Source organism: Gallinula chloropus (assembly GCF_964237585.1).
Source record: "Gallinula chloropus genome assembly, chromosome: 2".
Lineage (NCBI taxonomy): Eukaryota > Metazoa > Chordata > Aves > Gruiformes > Rallidae > Gallinula > Gallinula chloropus.
Genome location: NC_140086.1, coordinates 27,979,581 through 28,004,431, shown reverse-complemented (window position 1 = coordinate 28,004,431; position 24,851 = coordinate 27,979,581). Strand labels below are relative to the sequence as shown.

The 24,851-nt window shown below is 41.2% G+C and overlaps 1 protein-coding gene across 1 annotated transcript; it reads left to right on the top strand.

The window, feature by feature from the left end:
* Positions 1 to 729: 729 nt before the first annotated feature.
* Positions 730 to 15,125, top strand: OSGIN2 (oxidative stress induced growth inhibitor family member 2; the record flags this gene model as incomplete). The annotated part of the gene is made up of 6 exons (XM_084260319.1): positions 730 to 773; positions 3,989 to 4,143; positions 8,223 to 8,359; positions 10,325 to 10,516; positions 11,135 to 11,226; positions 14,078 to 15,125. 6 exons carry the CDS (start codon positions 730 to 732, stop codon positions 15,123 to 15,125), a joined length of 1,668 nt encoding a protein of 555 aa, XP_084116445.1.
* Positions 15,126 to 24,851: the final 9,726 nt, after the last annotated feature.

Genomic DNA, 24,851 nt, shown 5'->3' with positions numbered 1-24,851 from the left:
ATAAGCTAGTTTGGTTTATGTTGATTTCCTCGCGTGCGTTTCCAGGTGAGCCCCGGCACGGCACAGCAAGAAGCTCCGGCGGGGCGGGAGGTTAGTGACTGCGGCCGGTGCCACCGCAGGCTGCTCTAATTCCCCTCCGTAAGCAGAGCCCCCTTCCCGTGCCGCCGGCCGAGGCAAGGCGAGGCCGCTGGTGTGCCTCGGCCGGCGGCGGGAAGGCGGCGAGGCCTCATCTTCCTCCGAGGGGGCTGTGCGTGGGAGCCGCGGCAGGCTCAGGCGGCCCCTGCTGCTGCCGCCCGCTTCGCCCTCGGGCCAGGGAGGTGTCTCCCTGCCGCTGCTGCGCTTTCCCCGCTCATCCTCCAACCGCGCCGGTGCCAGGCTGGGCTCTCTTCCTCGCATTCCCCGGGGAAAGGGGCGCATCCCGCATCCTCCAGAGAGGAGCAGGCGCGGCGCTGCACCCTGCCTCAGCGCACGGAGACGCGGTGGCACCCCGCCTCGCCTCTCGCCCCGCCCGTCCCTCCCTCCCTCCCGGTGCTGAAGGCGGCTCCTCCTCCTCCCGCGTGTGACCCGTTGCCGCATGTGAGTGGGGAGGAGGGACGGCGCTGCGCGGGCCCCAGTGTGGCGGCGGCGGCGACGACAGGAGGAGGCAGAGGAGCGGGAGCCGCGGCGCGGCGTCCCCCCGCAGCTTCATCGCTGGGCCCCGCCGGCGCCCCGAGCCTGCCGGCGCCTCCCATGCCCGTGTGGTGCTGCCGCTGCTCCTTGGCCGGCCACTTCAGGTGAGGCGGCGGTGGAGAGCGAGCGATCGGTGGGTCAGTGCGGCCGCCCGCCGCTCTCCGCCCCGGCGGGGGAGCCAGGCCGCCGGGAGAACGGGTTGAGGGAGGCGGCGGTGCCGGGGAAGACTGAGACATCGGCGAGCGGGAAGCGCGGCCGCCGCCCCGGTGCTGCGGCCTCCGCGGGGCTGCTGCGTGGCGGCGGGCGGCCGCGGCGGTCCCCAGCCCCGCACGCCCCCTCCGCTGCGCGGCTCCCTGGATGCGCCGGCGGGCAGAGGCGCCTGGCGGAGCGGGGATGGAGGTGGCGCCCCGGGAAGGCGCGCAGTGACCTTGGGCAACGCTGAAGCGCAGCCTGGGCTGGGAGGAAATCGACGCCAGCTCGGTTTCGCTTCACGGTCCGTAGCGCTGCACCGTCGGGCATCCCGGTCCTGACGGGCATCGCTCTTCTCGGCGACTTAAAAGAACCGCGACACTGGCAGCGTTAAAATTGCTTCCCGAAGCGTCAACTCGAGACCAGATACAAATGCCTTTATATAACGCGTTTTCTGTTAACCATCCGTCTCTGTCAGTTCACTTTTTTGGTTTTGGGTTTGGTTTTTTTTTTTGCCAAAAGTAAGTAGGCAGTTCCAGGCTCTTCCAAACCCGCTACCCCAAAAAGGGCACTTCTTATTTTAATAACTTGCAGCCAATCAAGACGGTTACTATGGAAGAGTTATTATTTTATTTTTCAAAGGGAGAAAAACGTTGATGTGAATGCTGTGTGTTTTTCTCTTAATGTTTTGGGTTTGGTTTTTTTTCCACATCGATTAAAAATAGAAGTAATTACCTGAGAAGCAGGGGAGAAAAGGGGGAGGGGGGAGGGGGAGAAGATGAACCTGTTCAGAATCCAGTGGTTTGACAAAATGTAATTCTCAAGGTTATTTGGTATGACCAGCATGAAGTAAACTAAGCAGTAGCTTTAGAACTGACTCATCTTTGTGCCCACTTGCGTCTCTGCAGGACTATAGCCACAGATGTTCTTGCCAAATCCCCACTACTGCAAAGGTGTCTATTGTGAGTTTTTATAGAGAGAAAAACTTCTGGTACTTGGTGACTTTCGGAGGTGTTCAGAGGTTAGGAAGATGGTGTCCCTTACCTTAAGATGTTACTGAATTCTGGTACTGTGTTCTGGCAAAGTACGAACGTGCTCCTGACAGTGACAGTCCTTCATCTGCCCTGTGCTCCTGACAGTGACAGTCCTTCATCTGCCTTGTACACACGGTACCTGAGAAGCTGCATGTATGTGGATGATTCTGTGCAAAATTAGATTCTGCACTAAACTGGCTGGGTAGTTTTGTGGTACACTAAGCTGCACAGAAGCAACTGTTTTGTTGTCAAAGTTACTTTTGTAGCCTACTGAGCCCCTGCATGTAACCCATAAAAGATATTTTGAAATGTTTCTTCTGGTTTTTATCTCCCCTCTAGCACATCAAGTATAGTAAGCAGCACTAAAATGTGCATGCCCCCTTTGAGCCAGCCTTTTGCAAAGCATAAGGTAGCACTGCCTTGGTTAACTTTGAGCAAAGGCTGATATTCAAGACCCATCTGGACGCCTGTCTGTGCAGTATGAGCTAGGGAGCCTGCTCTGGCAGGGGGGTTGGACCCGATGATCTCTCGAGGTCCCTTCCAACCCCTACGATTCTATGATTCTGTGATACTCTCCCTGTGCCTGTCTCGGAGTGGAGGTGAAAAAAGCAGTATCATAATTAGATATCCTCTCTTTGCCTCCTGCTTATCTTGATCTAACTCACGCTTGTTGTATGCTACGTGTCTCCAAGATCTCAAAGAGCTAATGCACAGCTGCAATCACACAGTAAGCATGTAACTCACAAACTTGTATGTAGTAGGGCAGGTAGAAGACAAGTGCTTTGCTTTCTGGAATAAATGCAACCTTAGAATTGCTCCCCACCCTCATTAATGGTGAAATAACCATCAAGGAGAAGAGTTACCGTGCGTGCTAGTGCTGTTATTACTGTACAGCTCGGTCTTTGGTTTAATTCAGACTTCCCCATTGAGGACAGGCTTTTGAAATACGTAGGAGAACCTTCAGTGTTGTGGGAGCTGAGGCGGTGCGTAGCATACGTGGCTTCTTGAAGGCCATAGGAACTGGATCAGGAAAATAATTCTTGAAGTACTAGAATAGCTGTGAGATGCACAGATTCTTAGAAAATGAATGCTTTATTTATTAACTTAATAATTAAAACTCTGTAATGAGAAAAAATGTTTAGATTAGTTGATTGGGGTAGTTTTAATTGAAAAGCTATTAAGTCTTTATTTTGAGAACCTAATGAAGTAACTGCTAATAACAGACCATTTTTAATTTGCTCCTGCCTTTCTAGGTGAACTGATAGTGCGTGCTTCCTCAATGACCTGGAAAGGCTTCAGAAAGGGAACCTAAATAATTAAACAGCAAACAACACAAACCAAATCTTTGTAGCCTAGAAGCACATTTAAATAGTTATGGGAGGAACCTCAGTAGATGTTGCAAAGACCTGAGAAATCTAGGAAAATGACTAGGGATGAAAGCAGTCTGCTGGGGAGTAGCTGACCTCAGAGCATGGTTATTCCTTTTTATATGAAGTTTTCTTTTAAGTGGTAAAATGGGCTGTGTTCTGGGGCTTACAGGGTTCATGCTTTTCTCCATCTTCACACCGCTGCCAGCTTTAACCAGTTTTTCAACAGAAATTTGTTGGGGTGATGTCTCCTGTGCTGCTTAGCAGGTAGGAGCAGCTGTTGTCATACCTGAGCTGCTCCCTCAGCCTCTGGCTGGCCCTAATGTTGTTAACTAGCTAGGTGGTGTGTATCTCTCTCCTTTGATAAGGATAATGAGAAATGAGTTCTGCTGTGTGGGGGAATCAAAGTAGTGCTTGTTGGTTACACTTCAGGTTTGTATAAACTGAAATTAGAAATCTGCATCTCTGCAGAGCCATCTGTGCCTTTTTGTTATCCTTCTGTAGACTTTCTAGGAGAAAATGGACTTTTAAAAAAATCTTGTTAGAAAAGCTGTGTTGAAGAGCGAAACTTTGTAGGTTGGATGAAACATATCTGTTTTGGTCTTGGTTTTGCTAATTCTGTAGCTCTTAATGTAGAGCATAAAAAGCAACTTTATTTTTGAAGAGACTGTTCTGACAGCAGTTCAACTGTTTCATTTTAGTTTTCTCCCATCTGTCCTTCTTAATTAGAAGTTACACCAACCCTGAAACAGAAGGACAGCTTTTGAATTCCTTCGTCCAGTATTTTGGTGACAGCCTTGGGAGGAAGATTAAAAGAATGCCTTTAATTGAAGAAACTGTTCTGCCTGGGGACTCTCTCCTTACTCTGCCAGTAGTAATAATAGGTGAGTTTTTCCTCTTTCTAAAGATTCTCTGTCGCTGCCATTGCCTCTGTAGTCCTGCTGCCTGAAGTCATTAATAACTAAAGCTTAGCATCCTTACAGTGAAGATTTTTATTAGTCTAATACAGTAGTTGTGATGAACAACAGTACCATAAAATTATGTAAAGGGACTTACTGTTGGAGTGTATTTAAAATCAGACTGTACTCTGACAAAACATGAATCTTAGTGGATAAACTGTTTGGATTCTAGTGTTGATCACGTAGGGTTTGATTAATGTGGTATGTCAGGTTGCATGGAGGTTGTTGATGGTGTGCCAGTAGAAATTTTTGCGGTCAGATAGGACAGCGAAAAGTGAAATGTAAAATGTGTGATGTAAGCTGGTTAGATGCTAACCTCTCTCGTTATTTGCCTTTTACTTTGTTGCATCCACCACTAACATACTTTCCAAAATGAATCCAGTCTTTTCCAAAGTAAATTAAATCAGTTAAAAGCAGTAAGTTGTAGTCTTGATTGAATAGTTAGACACTCGTAAAATCTTACTGAATGGCAGGATAGCAGAGGGAGCAGGCTCCTTAGGTGCACAGCTTAATTGAGAATGCCAGGGTGATTTGTGTTGGGCCAAGGTTTTTCAACAACAGCTGGTCACCAGCTCCTTACTGCCATGACTTGATGAGGGGATAAAGAAAAGATCTGGAGTAAAGGAGGTTTTCAGTAATCTAGTCCAAAGCTGTTGGGACTGCAGCAAACCAACAGCTTTTACTGTACCTGCAAACAAGCAGAGAGTCCAGAGAAGGATGTTTCAGCGTAACTTGCTCCCGGAAAGTCTCCGCAACTCTGAAAGACTGGCACTTGTTCAGTGCCGGTTCTCAAAGCTCCCTTCATGGCAGCCTAAAATAGTGCTCTTGTAATAGACTTACGTGGATGTGACAGACGTGAATCACTTGCTTTTCAGCTATGATGCAGAACTCAGCAACAGTTTCTTGGCATTCTGTCAACCTTAGTATAGGTTTGCCATATGGTTAATGACTCAGTTTTCACTGTTGAGTTTTGCAAATACGCATTATGCAAATACCTGTGCTCAGTGTGCTCAGTACTTATTTTGTCTAGAGCTCCTTTCTATGTGCTGACACCAAACACAGCTGCCTTCACTACTTCTCCTTGAAAAACAAATACCTTTCCCAAGTGCTTTTTCATAGATATGTTTGAGACTCTTCACAAGCTGATCTTCTCCTTTGGCAGCCTGTTCTCACTGATTCTTTTCCTGTCTGAAGAGCCTTAAAAGGCATCTGAAATGCTTTAATAATATATTAGAAGAATGCAGAAATAGTTGTCGTGCCCCCCCACCCCCCCACCCCATGCACACTCACTTACTCTATCTACTGGTTTAATCTTCTCTGTGCCATTCCTGTGTAGCTGGAGTTAAACACACGTTTAGCTTCCTACTGCCACCATCATCTCATTGCACTATTTTGTTAATTGGAAAGAAGAAGATGATACATGTAAATGGCTAGCTTAATGGTGGAGCAGTAGCTTATATTCCACTTGCTTTAACTTCACTGTCCCCTTTTTCCGCTGTATAATGCCATCACCATCCCTCAGGGAGTTCAAGGAAAGGTTGGATGAGGTACTCAGGGACATGGTTTAGTTACAAATGTAAGTTGGGGGGGACCGTTGGTCTAGATGATCTTGGACATCTTTTCCAACCTTAATGATTCTATGATTCTGTTCCCAGTTTAAGATTTGATTGTAAGCTTGTGCTGCATATTGCACTGCAGTTCTGCATGAAGTACTAAGCTGCTGTGGTAATATGAAGTAATTTCTGTGCTGTCTTCAAGAAAATGTGAAGAAACGGATACATTTCATTTGAATGAGTTGGGATTGAAGATTTTCATGCTGAAGCTCTAAGTCTAGAGCATGTTCTGTGCTCAAGACTTTCATCTTCTGTACCTAGTTCTGAGCATTACTGTGCAAAACACTATGTTTTAAATTTTCAAGCATCCTAACACTTCTGTTATTTGGATGAAGCTGATTTATTTGCTTTAAATTTAGGCACATAATGTAAGACGATTATTTTGTAGTTTATGTTGATCAGGGGAGGCCTCTGTTGCTATACAAAGTATTAACTGCTCCAGAAATGAACAGGGCCATGGGGTTTAGGGGTATAATGATTATATATCTAAAGTCTGTATGATAGCAGTATCTCTCAGGTGAGATCAGAACCATTATTGGAGAGGTGTCGTGTGTAAATAAAGAGCAAACTCCTCAGGTATAAATTTCTCATCTCAAAAAGATTTTATTCCTCCCTGCCTCCCCCAAGGATTTTCTGAGAAAATCATGATGAGTCTAATTGCAGACTTTGCAGCTGAACCTTCATCTTGTGTGTTCTTAAGAGCGTATCCACAAGGGTATTTCTTTCCCTTGGACTCACTCTGCTCAAAAAATAGGAACCAGGTTTGGACTGGCTCTCTAGGTGGTCCCAGGAGATCTGATGTGTGAAGAGACTGGGAATGTACAGGGTCTCAGCAAGCTGATGGGAGATTTAGGGACTGGGAAGTCAGAAAAGGGAGAAGAGACAGGTATTGGAGAAATGGTATGGAAATAGTGATAGAAATAGTGTGTGTGAAGGTGGTGAGGAACAGGAAACAATGGGTGAACTCTTGAGATCAGGAGTTGAAACAGTAGGAACAGTGAGTGCTATATAAAACCATGAATACATTAGTAACTTTATCTTTAGCCCAGAATTTGAATAGCGTGTGGTAGATACCGTGTGTGCCACTCTAGAAGGAAAACAAAGACAAAGTACTGAATAGTGCCTCATTAGGAGAACACTGTGCTTTTCACTGAGTTAATGAGAAAGAGGAGTTATAGAAATAACAGTACCTAGTCATGTGTTTATATTCTTTATCACAGCACGTACTTTTCTGACTTGATCTTTCCCTAGCTTTCGATATATGACTTCACATCACAAACATTACTTCTGTATTTTTCATTTTATAAATATATAAAGTATTAACAAATACTTTGTTTAATACTAGTAAAAAAAAAAACCCTAGTCCCATCAATTTTATTCCTTTAGTAAGATTTTGAAAATAAACGAGTCTATTAAAATTGCAGTAACACACTGATATGATTTATAAAATGCTACAAAAAATATAGAAATATGTTTGAATTGATACTGTTGCTGAATGATAGTATATTCTTCCATGAGTTTCTTGCACTTTACTGTATCTGTCATCACAAAGCCTTTACACTGCTGTTGTGCTGTGTCTGCAACTTTTCATCTGACTTGGAGTCTTCAGCTTTCAGTTTGCCTCTCTCTTCCTGAGGAGCCCTTAAAAGAGCTCTAGATTGTCACACTACCCAGTGTAAATGGGAAGGGAAAGTGGTAAGATGACAATGTTGTGCAGATATCACTGGGATTGACAGGCACTCCAGATCATTATTGACCTTATTAATATTTATAAATATGTGAAGGGTGAGAGTCAGGAGGATGGAGCCAGGCTTTTCTCAGTGATGGCCAGTGATAGGACAAGGGGCAACAGGGGCAAGCTGGAGCATAGGAAGTTCCATGTAAGGAGGAACTTTTTCACTGTGGGGGTGAGGGAGCACTGGGACAGGCTGCCCAGAGAGGTTGTGGAGTCTCCTTCTCTGGAGACATTCAAAACCTGTCTGGATGCATTCCTGGGCGATTTACTCTAGGTGATCCTGCTCTGGCAGGGGGTTTGGACTAGGTGATCTTTTGAGGGTCCCTTCCAACTCCTAACATTCTGTGATCATATTCATCAAATCATTTTCACACAAGAATAATTAATTTGACATACTAAAAGATGAAACTCGTTTATATGCATTTCGTTTTGTGGTGCACAGAGTCCTACATGCGTTTCTTGCTATCTGGTACAGATTTTGCTTAGGTTATTTGGAGGAAGTTCCTATGGTAATCTTTATTTTATTGTGATATTTATAAGCTCCTTTGAATCAGAACAGTATTGCATTATACTATTTTAGTGTGTTTTTGTTGCTGGTTATTTAGTGACTTTATTATTGACCTTTTTACTAAAGCAGTAACTTCTTTTCTCAATAGGAAATGGACCTTCGGGAATTTGTCTTTCTTACCTGCTCTCTGGATACAGGCCATACTTATCCCCTGAAGCTGTACACCCCAACCCCATTCTACATACAAAATTAGAAGAAGCTCGGCATCTTTCCATTGTTGATCAAGTAAGCTTCGGATACCTCTTGTCCAGCGTTTTTTCCTGCTGTGAGCTGGATTATGAAACAGTAGGCTTTCTTTAATGATCCTGTTTAAATGCTTTCACAACTTAAGTAGAGCCATAGACCAGAAAAGGCTTAATACTCACCCCATGAAGAATTAGACTGCAGAAAAGCTCAGTAACTCTGTGGCCTCAAACAACTGACTTTATCAATTGACCTGTTTTTCCTACCTGTAAAACAAAGAGCAGTTTATACGTTCTTCAGTGGCTTGTCAAAAATGATATGAAAGGCACTTCAAATGAAAAGCAATGCATTTTAAGAACTGCTTATCCAAAAAAGATCTGCAGATTGCGTTGTGAAGAACCAGCCTACTTACTAATGCATTAGAAATACAATTAGATAAGTTATTTTCTTATTCTGTTAATTTAAATAGATTCAACTCATGGCTGTTAGATCCAATCCTGGAACATGTGGTATTTTTTGTGGTTCTTGAGGGCTTTTTGTTTGTGGTGTTTCTTGGGTTTTACAATCTGCCCTTTGTTGTGTTACTGCTACTTGTTTAAAGTGTCTGGAGCACCACTTGGCAACAAGTAGCTGATCAAGGAGCTTCAGCTTTCATATCCTTGGATGTTTGGGTTCTATCATCAAAGAACACATGCTGCTAACATACCAAGTACACATACTTCAAGTTAAAAATCTTCACAATACTACAATTCTCATTTTTACTTCATTCTTAGTAGCACTGGGGACATTGATCCTCTGTAAGCATAACCCATTTTGCATTTGTGTTGCACTCATAGTTGCTTTTGTGATGGTTTTTTTTTATCCTCATACACATCCAATTTTTTCCTCTGATTTGATTAGTTAAATATTCTCCATTATTTTTCTCCTCACTTCTCTACTTGTTTGCCATATTGTCATTGTTTTTAGCTCACTTCACTAGACTCCTGATGGATTACTTGCAATGCTATCACTGACTGTATTGCCCATATGACTAATTTATTTGGAATACAAGCATGCACGAGTGTTTGTAGCAGGGAAGTAAGTGGTTGTTTGGGGGTTGGCTTGGTTTTGTCCTTGTGCTGCTTGCATATAATGTTGATGTTAACTCTCAAGATTTATTTTTTTTTTTTGTCAGGAGAGTAAGTTGCCTGAGCTTTGGGCTGCATATGTTTTGTGTACTTCATCTTCCCTTAACCCCCTGATATTTTCCCAGCTAAGGAAGCTAAACTCTCCTGTCTTTGTCAGCAAAGATTGTCTTTATGGCAATTTTTTTCTTAAAACTCTATCCTCTCTTCATATACTTAACCATTGCATTGCAAAATTTTTAGGAAGTTAATAGATGCTGAACTTGAACTTTGTAAAATGTTCACATAAATGGTTCTCAACATTAATTGCTTTGTAAAATAAGCCTAGTTTTCATGATTTTTTAAAAAGAACACATGTAATACCTCCATTGTTTCAAAATATAATAAAATTAGTGTTGGAACTACCTAAGAGCTGTAAAAGGAGATTTTTCTACTCCATCTTAAAACATAACGTTTTTAGATTCCAGTTTTCCTTTATCAAAAGGGCACTCCCAGAAATGCTAGCGATTCTTTGTTAAGGGCAGTTCTGTCTATAAATATCAACGTTACTAAGCTGTTCTTGTCTCTGAATATTTGTCCCTGTATTTCTTCTTTTACAATGAGCTTCAAGTACTGACCTGCCCCGGTATTACTGTGTTCCTGACCTGTAATTTTAAATGGCTGAAATGTATTATTTGGAGTTAGAGAAGAACTGAATCATGGCAGTTATTTCTGAAAGGCATTTTGATTTAATCTCTACATTAAATATATACCTGTACTTAAAATTAAACTTGAACAAGTAGTGTTTTCTGTTGAAATTGACCTGCTGTATGTCAGAATAGCATGATGAACAGTTGCATGAATGTGCCACTTTTTTACTTTTTTTTTTTTTTATATACATTAGGATCTGGAGTACCTGTCTGAAGGCCTTGAAGGACGCTCTTCAAACCCAGTTGCAGTGCTTTTTGATACACTGCTTCATCCTGACGCTGACTTTGGGTATGACTACCCACCAGTTTTGCACTGGAAATTAGAACAACATAATTACATTCCCCATATAGTGCTTGGTAAAGGACCACCTGGTGGGGCTTGGCATGTGAGTAAAAAATTTTGTAACGCTTCTAGAGTGTCTTGATAACTTTGTGGTTTGGGGTTTTTCTTACTATCTAAGTCCGTTTTAGATAGTAACGGCAATTGCTGTTTCAACAGCTCAATTACCAAAGCCCAAACACGTTGGGGAGATGAGAAAGGAAGGAAGAAGCAGTCCTTCCTTTAAGGATTTGTGAGCATGACTGCTCTCTTACATGGGTTTTTTAATTAGTTAAAATCTAATTAATTATAATGATTTTTCTATGACTTCTTTCTCATCTGTATTGTTTCCAGGTGCTTTTATACAAAATCTTAAATCTTAATATGTTCATATTCTATTGGTTTCACATTGTTTTCTTCTTGTTTTGTGTTTTAAGTAACTTGCTCTTAGTTTTCCTGTCACTTGTTCTCTTTTCACCTTCTGCTTTATTACATGACATACTTTCTCACTAAAACAGTATCTAACTGTAGCATGAAAATAGTTCAACACTTCATGTAATGCCCTGCTGTTAAGTTCTGGTATATTACTGTTCTGAATGAGTGCCATGAGAACTAAACTGGTTTTTGCATATATGTCTACATTTGAAATGTGTCTGGTCATACATCTTGGGGTTTTTCTCCATAGTCCATGGAAGGCTCTATGCTAACAATCAGTTTTGGAGACTGGATGGAATTGCCTGGCCTCACCTTTAAGGAGTGGGCAACTAGCAAACGCAGGTAATGTATTTAAGAAACCTAGCTGCTATAAGAATCCAGATAACATTATTTTAAGAACTGAAAAAAATTCAGAGTTCGTTGTTCACAGGAGGGCTTCTTGTTTTGTTTATTAAATTGCCTGGTAGCACTGGAAACTACTGTGCTGTGTGTACTCTGATAGTTAGCCAGAGTAATTGCTTTGACTGCATCAGAAGCACACATTCTAGCAGTGGTGTGGTTTAGCATCTTTTCACAAAGAAGCACTATTACTGTAAGGAGTTTTGATAAAGTTGAGGGAAGATTGAGGGAGAAATTTAAAATCTGTGGAAATATTAGAAGTTCTGCTTTCAACATGGATGCAATTTAAGTTGCACACACTAGCTTCTTTGTAATTCAGGAACTTTCTATTTCAGTATTTGCTTTTATAGGCAAAGCTGCAGTATCTGAAATGTTGCCATGTATGAATTGTAAGAGCATAATTCAGTACTTCCCAATATATTTTCTAGTAGTATCTTGGAAACATTTTAAAGAAAAACTACTGTCTTGTACAAGCTCACTGTTCTACTGAAGTTACACTGTTAGTTCATGGAATAATTTAGGTTGGAAAAGACCTTTAAGATTAAGTCCAGCCGTTAACCTCACCACTAAACCATGTACCTAAGCACCACATCTACACATGTTTTAAAAACCTCCAGAGATGGTGACTCAACTACTTCCCTGGGCAGCCTGTTCCAATGCTTGACAACTGTTTTGGTGAAGAATTTTTTCCTAATTTCTGCTATAAACCTTCCCTGGCCCAACTTGAGGCCTTTTCTTTTTCCTGTCACTTCTTACTTGTGAGAAAAGACCAACTGCCACCTGGCTACAGCCTCCTTTCAGGTAATAGTAGAGTGATAAGGTCTCCCCTTTGGCCTCCTTTCCTCCAGGCTAAATAACCCCAGTTCCCTCAGCCGCTTGTCATCAGACTGGTGCTCCAGACCCTTCACCAGCTTCGTTGTTCTTCTTTGGACATGCTCCAGCACCTCACTGTCCCCCTTGTAACAAGGGGCCCAAAACTGAACACAGAACTCGAGCTGTGGCCTCACCAGTGCTGAGTACAGGAGCACAATCACTTCCCTAGTCCTGCTGGCCACACAATTTCTGATACAAGCCAGGGTGGTGTTGGCTGCCTTGGCCACTTGGGCACATTACTGACTGTTGACTTACACCAGCAGGTTCTTTTCCACCAGGCAGCTTTCCAACCACTCCTTCTTGAGCCTGTAGTGTTGGGGTTGTTGTGACCCAAGTGTGGGACCCAGCACTGAGCTCTGTTGAATCTCTTACAGTTGGCCTTGGCCCATCTATCCTGCCAGTCCAGATCCCTCTGTAGGGCCTTCCTACCTTCAAGGAGATCAACTCTCCCACCCAATTAGGTGTCATTTGCAAATTTATGAAGGGTATACTCAATCACCTCAGCCAGATTATTAATAAAGATGTTAAATGGAACTGGCCTCAGCTCATATAGTAGATGAACCTCGGAGCACTCTACATAATCTTTTTCTAAAGGTTTAATTTTCTTGACTTTGTTCCCGCAAAGTTAAAGGAAGTTGTTCTTGTTCCATGTATGGCACAAGAAGAAGAAGAATTACTTGAGCATATGTCTTTAAGGGCAGACTGTTTCTCATTTCAGGACAAGACTTATAATGAGGAAACTGTACCTTTATTCTTTAATGGCTTTCTTAGATAACCACAGTAATCTTGCTGCCTTATTAACTGAAATCCCATAAGCTGCTTATTATCTGAGGCTAATTTTGTTTATATTACAGTTTTCAACAATACTAAAAACAGAAATGCTGACCTGTATACTGTATAAATTTGAAACATTTCAAATTTATTTATGATAATGAAAACTCCAATACTGAAAATAGTTTCCTAAGTTACATTGTAAGGTGTGTCACACCATTGTGTGACCCTCTTCAACAAATATGTCATCAGGATTTTCATAGTAGTAACTTGAACAATTCAAAGTACACATCCTGTCGTCTTGTTAATCTATGAAAATGAGTAGCCTGAATTCTTAGAAATATGCTTTTAAGCGTAATTAAGTGGTAATCTTCATGTTCACTACTGTTTTTGTTGCCTTCTTAGAGTTTTCTTCTAAAGAAGCAGCAAAATTCATGCAACTGTTCAAAATAATTAAATTTTTAGTTTTTTTATAAATGAGAATGCAATAAATGTGAGAAGTGTAGATGTAATACTGGGGTTGCAGTGCAAAAGTGTTTTTAAGTGGACACTTATTTAGTTGCGTTGTGGTTCTGTGGTGTACGTGCTTTGTTCATTCTTGGGATGGGGAACTACTTAATTTGATACTTAAGTGAACTTGCCTGTACACAAGGGAGAGGTCTTTAGCAAAGTATAATAAAGAATACTTGACTCAAGTAATATATCAAACATATGCTTTCAAAATTAGCACTTGTATTTAGTTCAAAATTAGCACTCATTATATTTAGTTGCTTACATCATAAGTAAGCATATTCTCACTGAGTACAAGTTTAGCCAGTATTGCATTGTTGTTGACAGTCGTGATGCTAAACTGGCTTTGTAAAACACTTTCATACAGACACCTATCATGGTATAGAAGAGTGTTGTTTGGCTTAATTTGTTAATCACCACAGCACTTGACACTGTAAAGGCTTATAGCTATTCAAAAAGAAAGTTAGCTTGTCTCATGTATCAGAGAGCACAACTAAAACCAACTTGAATGTGTTTAAAGATAACACAGTTACACTGAGCAGATTTAGTCCCCTTAAATTTGACTGTCTTGGGGTGTGCCATGTGATACTCAAATTACCAAGATCTAGAAATTAACTGGATCCATTCAATTTTGTTTCAGAAACATAAAGACTGATCGAGTAATGCCAGAGGAAATAGCTTGTTACTATAAACACTATGTTAAAGTCATGGGCCTCCAGAAGAATTTCAGAGACAATGTTTACATAACATCAGTATCCAGGCTTTACCGAGGAGAGGATGATGAAGATAGAAGTCAACTAAATGAAAATATTTCAGCACAGCATTTGGACGTGGAAGATGGACAGAAATCCTTGATTAAGAGAAACTGGGAAGTCCGAGGCTATCAGCGAGCAACAGATGGTTCTCATGTGCCCTTCTGCCTCTTTGCTGAGAACGTGGCTCTTGCCACAGGAACCTTTGATTCTCCTGGCCGGTTACAGGTCGAAGGAGAAGACTTTCCTTTTGTGCTTCATTCCATGTCTGACTTTGGAGCTGCTATCAGCAAAGGAAAGTTACGTGGGAAGGCAGACCCTGTGTTAATTGTGGGTGCTGGACTCACAGCAGCTGATGCAGTACTGTGTGCCTACAACAACAACATCCCGGTAATCCATGTGTTTCGCAGAAGAGTTACCGATTCAAGTCTAATTTTCAAACAGTTACCTAAAAAGCTTTATCCTGAATACCATAAAGTCTATCACATGATGTGTACTCAGTCCCACACGGTGGACTCCAATCTACATTCTGCTTACACGAGTTTCCCTGAACACAACGTACTTTCCTTCAAGCCTGAAATGAAATGTGTTCTTCAGAGTGCCTCTGGACTGAAGAAAATTTTGAAGTTTTCTGTAGCCTTAGTTCTGATAGGTTCTCATCCAAACCTTTTCTTTCTAAAGGACCAAGGACGTAGCATAGGCCATCACTCTAATCAGCCCATCACGTGCAAGGGGAATCCTATAGAGATTGATCCCTACACTTATGAATGCACCAAAGAAGCTAACCTCTTTGCTTTGGGTCCTCTGGTGGGAGACAACTTTGTACGGTTTTTAAAAGGAGGCGCGTTGGGCATTGCGCGGTGCTTGGCCGTAAGGCGAAAGAAGCAGCATGAATTGATTGAAGGTGGGGATGGAGGAGGAGATGGGGTACCATAAACATGACACTAGAAACTGTCACAGACATAGTCTAACAGAACACTCACTGGCAGCGAAAGTTGATAGCAGTCACATTTCTGTTGTATACAAGTAACCTGCGCTTGTATTGCTTGGTAAAGGATGCTGATACTACAACACTTCACCTTTTCAAAATGCAAAGCAAAATGATCTGCTATTACAACTGATCTCTCCTCAACTGGAACTACTTCCAGATGAACAGCGAATGAGACTAACTTACATTGACCTGCCTGTCATTTCTTGCTCAGCTAAAAGAGCAGACTTCCTCTGGGAAAAGCAATGTCTACCAGAGTGGCTTTACATTTTAGTGTCAGTGTGACAATATTATTACCATGAAATTAAAATAACTTTTAAAAGCAGAAAGCTTCCTTAGTACAAAGTGAATTTTGGTCCCAAAGTAAATTTGGAGCCTTTTGCTTGAAACAAGGATTTTATTTACTTACCATAGTAGTAGTTAGAATGAGCAGTCACTAGAATGGTTTTTGCTGTAAGAAGGATTTCTGTAAGCAAGAAGTATTCCTCAACAGTTACAAATTATCTATTTGATAATTGGAATAAAAGAATAAGCATTCCCATTTAATCTTTAGAGCATGACTTGACATCATCCACAGCTGTTTTGTCACACTATGCCTAGAGTTGGGTGAGTGCAGAAAGAGATGTTCCCCTACAGTGATATGTACTTTTCTGAGAATGCTCATTAACATAAACAATAAAGTACTGATGTAAGTGCTCTTATTACAGTGTCAATATAATGACTATCTAGTGTACTACTGAAAAAACTGAGTACATGACAAAACACAAAGGGTTTTTTTTGCTTCCTAGTTCAGGAAGACTGAATGGGATCACTTGACTGATGAAGGTGGGTGGCAGGTATTTTCATCTCCCATTTGACCAAGTATTGGTTACTTCTATTTTTTATTTTTTTTTAAATCTTTCTAGAGCAGCATATAACACTAAAACTACTTTAGCCTGTGGTTTTTGAAACTTGAAAAAGGGTTATATCTCAGAGCCAGCTAAAAAAATAAACATGCCATAGTTCCTGTTGATCTTTAATCTTGTCATGAAAGGCAAAAGACTTAACTTGTACCTACCTCTGAATTGAAGTTTCACCTTTCTGCTCCATAATGCAAGACATAGATCTGGGCTTCAGAGTAGTTAGTTTACCTGAATGCACCCATTCACCATAGGGACGTGAGCAACAGCTAGTTAAAGAAACTTCCAAAACTCTCACTAGACAGAAGTGCTTGGTTTTAATGATTGATTACCAAACATTTGAATTCAGGTCCAATGTGATGGAATAGATGTTACTTAAGTTTTTGTTTGTGGCTTTTTTTGTGTTGAAGAACGTCATGTGAGTTTGAGGTATCGTATTTGCATGATTCAAATCTCCATATTGGAACTTGAACAGATTTTTAAAAGGAAATTAGGTTTAGACCTTGTGCTTGGTTCTGTAGCTGTCTACATTTTGTAATTTGTAGATACTTATATGCAATAAATGCCTGTTTTCTGTGCCTACTGAATTACGGGGTTCTGTGGCTACTGCAGGCCTTTGTGCACCTGAGCAAGCTGCTCGGGCTCTGAACGCAGAAGCTGAAAAAGGAACGTATGCAAGGATTAAAATGACTGTATTTTATGGAAGTCCAAAGTAATTTATGAAATGATGATGCCACTACTAATAAGATTTAGTTTGGAGTCAATAGCATAAAAATAAACATGAAGCAACATTTATACTGATTTCTGCATTACCTATATGGTTGGATTTATCTGTGCTTTGTCAATACAAGTTAAGATGGTAAGTTAAGTTTTATACTGATACTTGAGCTGGTTTTAACTATGCTAAATTCTAGGCTTATTTTCTTCATAATTGAATTGAGATTCTATAATTTGCTGCCTTTGGCAGAAACTGTGTGTATATATAAATTAAGCCTAAAACCTGTGATGATTTTAACTGAGACTCAGTGTCACGTGCTGACCACTTGATTATAGAACTTCATTGCAGTTAATGTATCGGGAATACATCTGGGCTGTGATTAAACTCTTCCAGTTTTGTGTCAATATAAATGTCTGAATACAACAACATCATGGCATGTCACTGCTTTTTCATTTGTCACGCGAAACACTTAAAATGCCAAGAGAACAAAGGAAGCAATGTACTGCAATGGTTGCATTGCAGAACAGGAGGAAGAAGTTTCAGGCAGCCAAATCTCAGCCTCAGCTGCTGCAGCTGCTTACAGGCTCTGTGTGTTGGAGTGACGAATAGGTAGCAGAGATTTTGGTCCAGTAACTACACAGGTGTCTCTCACTGCAGCATTACAGCACCTTGGAGTTTAATTGTTTGGGGTTTTTTTTTTAATCTATCTTGACAATATTTTTGACATACAAAATCTCATGTGAGACCCCTTAGTTGGGCAGAAGAATGTTCTTGGTGTTCGTGTTTATTAAGCCACTGTAAAAATACTTTTTTCAACCAAAGGTTTACTAAAAATCATCTTGTTTCTTTTAGAAATTGAGGTTTAAAGATGTAACTGGTTGTACTCACTTTTGGGTTTCTGATTTTGAGAGAAATTTGTTTCTGTCCTCTTTGGTATTTTGAGAGAATGAGACCTAAAAATTCAAGCTTTACCTTAGATAATTTTGCCTAAAGCATTATACTTGCTGCATTTATTGCGGATTACATGTTGGCACTGAGTAGTTGTCTTCTGTGGAAATACTTTATTTCTCAGATTGATTTTATTTTTTTTTAAACTTTATTTGAATGTCCCGTATGTTCTAACTGTTCCTGGAAGGGGACTTGTTTGTTTATTTATTTCATCTCTTCTTTCAGTAAGAAAGATAAGCTTTTAAACATCACTGATTTGAGTAGTAAGCAATTCCTTGGAAGTAAGCAACTCCTTTTTAAGCAATTTATTACTAAAACCCCAGGAAGAATGTAATTTTTTTATTTGTATTTATAGACTTTAGAGAGGTGTGTTAACCCATACTGTGTATTTTCTAATAGGCTAGTGGAAAAATGTCTCTTGTATTTCAGTTTGTTCTTAAAGCTGAATGTATCGCTTAAAATAACCTTAGTAATGATGTAGCTAAGTAGTATCCAGCTATTGAACTGGGACTAAGGTTTGTTGTAGTAGGTTTCCCTGACAATCTGCCTCGGATGTGATTATTTGCCAAAAGGTGCTTGTTAAGGGAGGCACCTGACAGGGTGGTAGGAAGGAGCACAGCCTTCCTCTGGGTTTCCAGTGGGTGAGTGACTTCTGCTTAAAACATTTTGTTGACATGGTGGTATTGGACTGATGATTGCCCTTGATGATCTTTAGAGGTCTTTTCCAACCTCAAAGATTCCATGTGATTCTCAGGACAAAGCACTGCCTCAGGCTAACAGCCTGTGCTTTCCAGTGAATGCATGGAGGGTGTATAGCTCCCAGAAACAGCACCAAAGCGCAACCCACGGTTGCAGGTCCCTAGTCCTCAGCACTTGGGGTACTCTGTGTTTTCCTTCCCGTCTGGTGGGCGCAGGCACCTTTTTTAATGATTAATTTCATAGAGTTGTGGTTGCATAATGAAAAATACTCATTATAAGGAGGTGACTATAGCTTCTTTCTCTCACAGCTCAAGAACTGTGAAAAGAAGTCTAGAGCCAGGAATCTAGAGCAATTACTCAGAGCTGGAGGAAATTAAGACCCAAACTTTGAGGCAGACCTGACCTACACATCCAGTTAAAAGGAAGAAAAGGCCATTTTTAGGCCAACTGCTCTTGAGAGAGAAAGGGTGTGTGTAAAATGTGGGAACTTCTAGTGAGTCCATCCTGATAACAAGTGATGACCAGCAAGGAATGATGTGAGGGACACAGCGAAGAATCTGAGCAATACAGACTGCAAACCTCTAGGTGCTGAAGTGAATCCAGGCGGCGTTGGTAGGCTGGTGGTGTCCCCTCTTGTGTCAAGACCTGCATACTGTAACTTTATAGAGCTACCTTGTGCTGGAGCTGTTAGCCTAACGTGTCACACTAAATTTTTACTTGGCTGTTAACAGAAGTTACACTGAAGTGCAATACATGCATGTGTGAACTAGAAGCTATTGGATTTTGCTCCAGAAACTGTAGGACTGGATCAGTAAGGCGGTGTGTCAAGAGATGAGACATGGTTGCTCTGGTACTGTATATTCTATGTAATAGCAGAATCTGCTGTAAGAGAGCACGTTTCTACATGGTAAGAGGGAGCACATGTATGCCTTAAAGGCAGCTGAGTATTTGATTTTTATCATCCATATAGTAAAGATTTCATTTTGAAGAAGTTCTGAGAAAATGCTAAAAGGTTTATACTGTTATATTTGACTTCAGATGATATTTTAGAACCTTACATTATGTTCTGCCGTCATTTTGGATTATTTTTTGAGGTGAGAGCAAGATTGAAGCACAGTACCTTAACTAATGTGAGAGGTTTTTGGATATCCCCCTCTTCCCCTTGCCCAACCTGAAAGAAGCCATGCTTTGTTTGAAATAACAACATTTGCTGATTCTATTTAGCAGAAAAAATGGAAACAGAAATACTCTGTGACGAAGAAAGCCAGGTTTCGGTAACATTAGGGATACAAATTTGAAGTCAGAATACTGAATTATAAACAGCTCTTTCTGAAAAAAAAACCCCAAACCAACAAGACCATGTTTTGGGGAATATGGTACACTTAAGGTATTTTAATTTAGCTGATTTTTGAAGCTTAAATTATGCATGGATATGTGAGGTCAAGGATGAATTTGCTGTAAGGACAAGGGCTATGGGGAAAAAAGCACTACAGTATTTAGTAATGATTGCAAAGCTAAGGCCTCTTTCAAAGATGGTTTTGCCTTTGCAGACACAGAACACTTCAGCTTAGGCAAACCCTGAACTTGATCTCACATGACACCTGTTTGCATGCCAGCTGATTTTCTAACAATGTTGACTTTGTACTTACAGGGCACATTAAGCCAACTCTTATATCTTAGTGGTCATCAAAAACAGGAAAAAAACCCATACTCCATATGCTTAGCCTGCCAATCTGTTTGAAACAACTTTTTTTGGAGACTAAATTAATCTAACTTTCACTTTCCTCCTCCATTTCTATTTTGAGTTCACTGACAATGTTTAAGTACAAGCCTACACTGCCTACAGCCGATGTTTCAATAAACTGAAATTCAGGTTCACATTCCTGGACACCCTCTGTAGACTACTTACATGGCAGCACACAGGACGTAAGGTTAGTCTCCTGGTTTGGTTAAGTATCCGCAAATTACTACGAATCCTGGCAATATTAGGTTCTTTTTTAACTAGGTGTATAGAGAAAAAAGTAAGTTGTCTACAAATAAGAAGCTAAAGACAAGGCAAGCAAAGAAATTGGATACAGTTCCAATGGATACTCTGAGGGAAATGGTTCATTTTTCATCAGCTTCTACGTGAACACTGGGTTATTGTTATTGGAGAACCCAATCCTGCAGCCTTACATCTGCCTGGCACAATCTGGAAAGTCAATACTCTGATCTTGCCTGGTTCTCTGTTAGGCCTGGTATGCCCATCATGGAATTCCAGTTCTAAATAAGATGAAGGCTTACATTCATCTATCTATACATTTGTTCACATGTCTGACAGACCCAGACTTGGGAGGTTCTATGAACACAACATTTCCACGTGTCATGCCTCAGTCTTGCTGGACTATGCTTGGGTCATAATGTGTTTGTTTTTTTAGATCAGCAATATGAATGTGTACAAAACATCTGCTGTCAGCTGGAATATCTTCTGAGCTACAACCAACTTCTATGCAAAACCTTCAGCTTTAATTAGATTATAAACCTAGTTGAGGTTTGCACACTAAGCTTGTTTTTATCTTCATGTGTGAAAACTGATGGTGGATTGAAGGCTAAGAGTAATTTTTAGAACAGCCTCACCTAAAAGCCAATTATTTGTTTAGTAGCTCCCTGCTTCTCCAAGTCAAAGAAAAAACCAAGCTGGGTAGGAAGAGACAGTTGGAGAGGTGTACTGTTTGAAACGAGGGAAAAGGTGTTGGTTTGCACAGATCTGGTGCAGTAGCCAGTGCTCGAGAGATGGTGAGTGAGCTGGGGCACAGTGTAGGGGCAGCAATCAGCAGGGGAAAAAGAAGTTGGCAGTTAGATTTTGTCTAGCATCTTTGTAACTGTCACTAGATTGCAGTGATGGTGGGTATTGTAAGAGGAAGGATGATGAGGGCTGATGGTGAGGAAGATGGTTCATGGTTTGGCATGTTTGGCTTAAGTTCTAAGGAGGTAGCAGAAGAATCGGAACACAGAGTTTGTGAATCAACCCCCAGCTTTAGCTAAAGGTGACTGAGGATAGATAGAAGGGTTGGAACAGAGCAAGAGAAGGGCAAGTTTTATGGGTAGAGAGTAAGGACTGAGAAATCACTTACACAAAACATGCTGGTACTGGGAGAGCTTGGGAGGAGGCTGGAGGTAGGTCTAGAGCAGAGACTTCTGCTACTGCCTCTTACGCACTAATGCTTGATGGTAAACATGGAATAGAGGCGCCTGGATGTATGTGGGATGGAGGTAATGAAGGGGGCCGAGCATGTGGGTCTGTGGACAGGGGAAACTGAAGTGTCACAGGAAAGATCCAGCCTTGCTGCACCCTTCCTTTCTGGGAGAAAATGTGGAGTAAGAGGAAGAGGTAGACTCACATACGTGACTAGACAGAAGCAGAAAACCAACAGTGAAATTATCTTGGCAGTGGCTTTTCCACCGATGTAGGAAAGATGGGAAGTCAGAAAGTGACCTGAAACTGGTGTGAGGTAGACTGAAAATTAAGCATTTTGTTCAGCAGGGATACAGCATCTGTCCTGGTTTAGTGGCATGTGGAATAAATCAATCTGCTTTAAGTTGTGTTCAGCTCAACTGCTGCCTGCCAGACTGTATTTTAGAAGCCTTGCTAATAAAAAGTGATGTAGCTTGTGTGTTGTGTACATCTCCTTCCTCTGCACAGCGTGAACAAAGAGAATACATAAAAAGCAATACCAGCAACCCCCAAGCAAACTCTGTGTTACACAGGAAAACACAAGAAATGAGATCTGGAGATAAGTTTCTGCTTAGATGTATTTTTAGGTGAAAAGCATAATTTTGGCAAAAATAGGTGGCTATGCTTGCATTGTGGTTTGAAGCAGATGAGAGAAACCTCAGATGCCTGAACTACTGAACTTGTAACCTTCTAAAGAAAACTCACAAGTTCTTGCAGAAAACTGGTGAACTGAATGTTAAAGCCACAGAGCACAAGCAGCATGAAAAGAGAGCATGCAACACAAGCTCACTGCCTTTGCTTGTGCTCACAGCTTTTGATTTGCCTGTAAAACTGCCCTGTTTTCCCACCTTTTACCCTTCCAAGTCTCTTCTACCTTGAACTCCAGTCACAGGAAGCCCAGACCAGCAAGCCACGAAGCATGCTTCCTCTACAGTCTAGAGCTGAGAACCATGACAATTATGCTAAAATAGAGGGAAAGCTTAGGGACAGGATTTATCACATGATTTTGGAATTACAGTTCAAGCTCTGGGTAAGGGATAGACCTTTAGCTGTCCTACAAGCATAACAACATTTAAATAGTAAAAGGTCAGGTTCACTACCTACAGGCTGCTCATCAACCAGATGATGTAACTGAATTAGAAACCAAACAATCACCAATTATGTACCCCCCTCATGTGGGACCCAAAACAGGAACATACACTGTGTGTTGCTCTAGCCAAGTGCTGTTCCTATTTTTTGTTGCCTTCACACTAGTGTGGAAATCCTCTTGAGAGCACACAGCTGCCTACAAAATCCAGAGATGCTGCTGCAAGTGCTGATACAGAGAAGGCATCTTAAACAAGATCTATAAAACCTCCAAGTGTTTGCCTGTGGGGCTCCCCCAGTCACATGGTGGGTGAATCCATCAGTCACTGGGCACCAAATAACTAAAAAAGAGGAAAAAAAAGCATCGAAGCCGCTAAATTCTACTATGGGGCACTGGCTTTGAGAAGCCTTAAGTGATACATACAAGAGTGGTCTCAGCTGTGTCCTCAGCATTGCCTGAACCCTAGCAGACAGCAGGCTGAGCAGCAAAGGCCTTACCTGTTACTTCCTAACAAACACCAGGCCGCTGCAGCTGGCATCTTTCAAGAATTTCTAAGGTAGCAAATTCTATTTTTTACAACTGTAACCACCACCCTTCTGAAAGCTGATATTCTGCTATCTGCTTGAATTTACTAACATCCATCAAAAAGGCCATCCTTGGCAATCCACAAGAGCTACCTTGTTGGTCTTCAACAGGGAAACCTGGAGATTCTCATTAGGACAGTAGAAAAACTCACCTGAGGACACAACAAGCAGCAGTCAGTACATCTCCAACGAGTATTTCAACCACTGAAGTCTTCTTAAAGGTAACAGGTGAACAAGATTTGATGTGCTCTGATGCAAGCCACCACTGTCACAGCTATTGCTGAGCTCAGAGGTAGCGACTGGTCTTGCACTCCCTGACCAAGTGAACAAGATGCCAAGCCAGACCCAAGGAAATGCCTGGGTATTTTCTGAGCCCACAGTGACTGCAGCATATCTGCCATCTTGACACAGACACATCTCCCAGTGCTGTTCTTCAAATCCAATACACAAGAGTGTATACACAACTGAAACAGTTCAGCTCATCTTGCTCACATGTTCTTGAACTCTCACCAGAGGAACTAATTTTATTATGGAATTCAGGTACTCATTAACATCAAACACATTACTCACATGCAGGAGATGCTCCCATCCTGCCTCTTGAAACAGGATCCAATGGAGCTCCTGTCCATCATCTTCTGTATGTGATGGTTTCATACGGGTGAGCAGAAAGTCTAGAAAGTTTTTTTTACTATACTTCCAGGGGAATCCCAGAGTTTCCAATTTCTGAGATCATTAAGATAAGCCCTTGTAACCCAAGAACAGGCAGGTGTTTTCATACAGTTACAAAATGATAGGGGCTGGAAGGGACCCTTTAGAGATCCTTCCTCCACTGGACTCTCCCCAGTAGTTGACTATATTTCTGAACTGGAATTATTTTGAAAGGTGGATTTATTTACATGGTGACTGCAAAAACTAAAAAGGCATGAGAGGGAGAAGTGAGTCAAATAATTTAAAATCCCAAACTTGAGTGCAACAGATGATTAAGACTTTCTCTGGCTTGGAAGTAGCCAAATGGACATGAAAGTAAATCAATTTAAAGCTGCAAACAAAAATATCTTTTAAGCAAGAGAAAAAAATAGCTGATTTTTTCAGCTCCAAGATCTTCTGTAACAGTAACAACAGTATAATGAACCACAGAGGTGGCCATCATGATCAGATATCACACATATTTAAGTCCTCCTCTATAGATGCCTGATTATTATGGCAATACCTGTGAAAAATGTGCTGAGGAAGCTCACATACTTTCTTCTGAATGGAAATGAAGGAAGTTATCTTTTTCTCAGTTTCAATGAGCACTTCTAGTATAATTATATTAGGCTGTTCAAAAAAATATTGAAGATTTGAAGATACAGGGAAAAAAAACCCACTGAATTTCAGAATTTAAATATTTGTTTCAAATCGGTCATCATACAAAACTGGTGTCTGGCTAAAATAATTTGATATCACCAACTTCAAAAAACAGGAAGAAGCTTGATCTTATCAACATTAAATACTTCTTGTTTACCCAGATACAAATTTAGAAGTT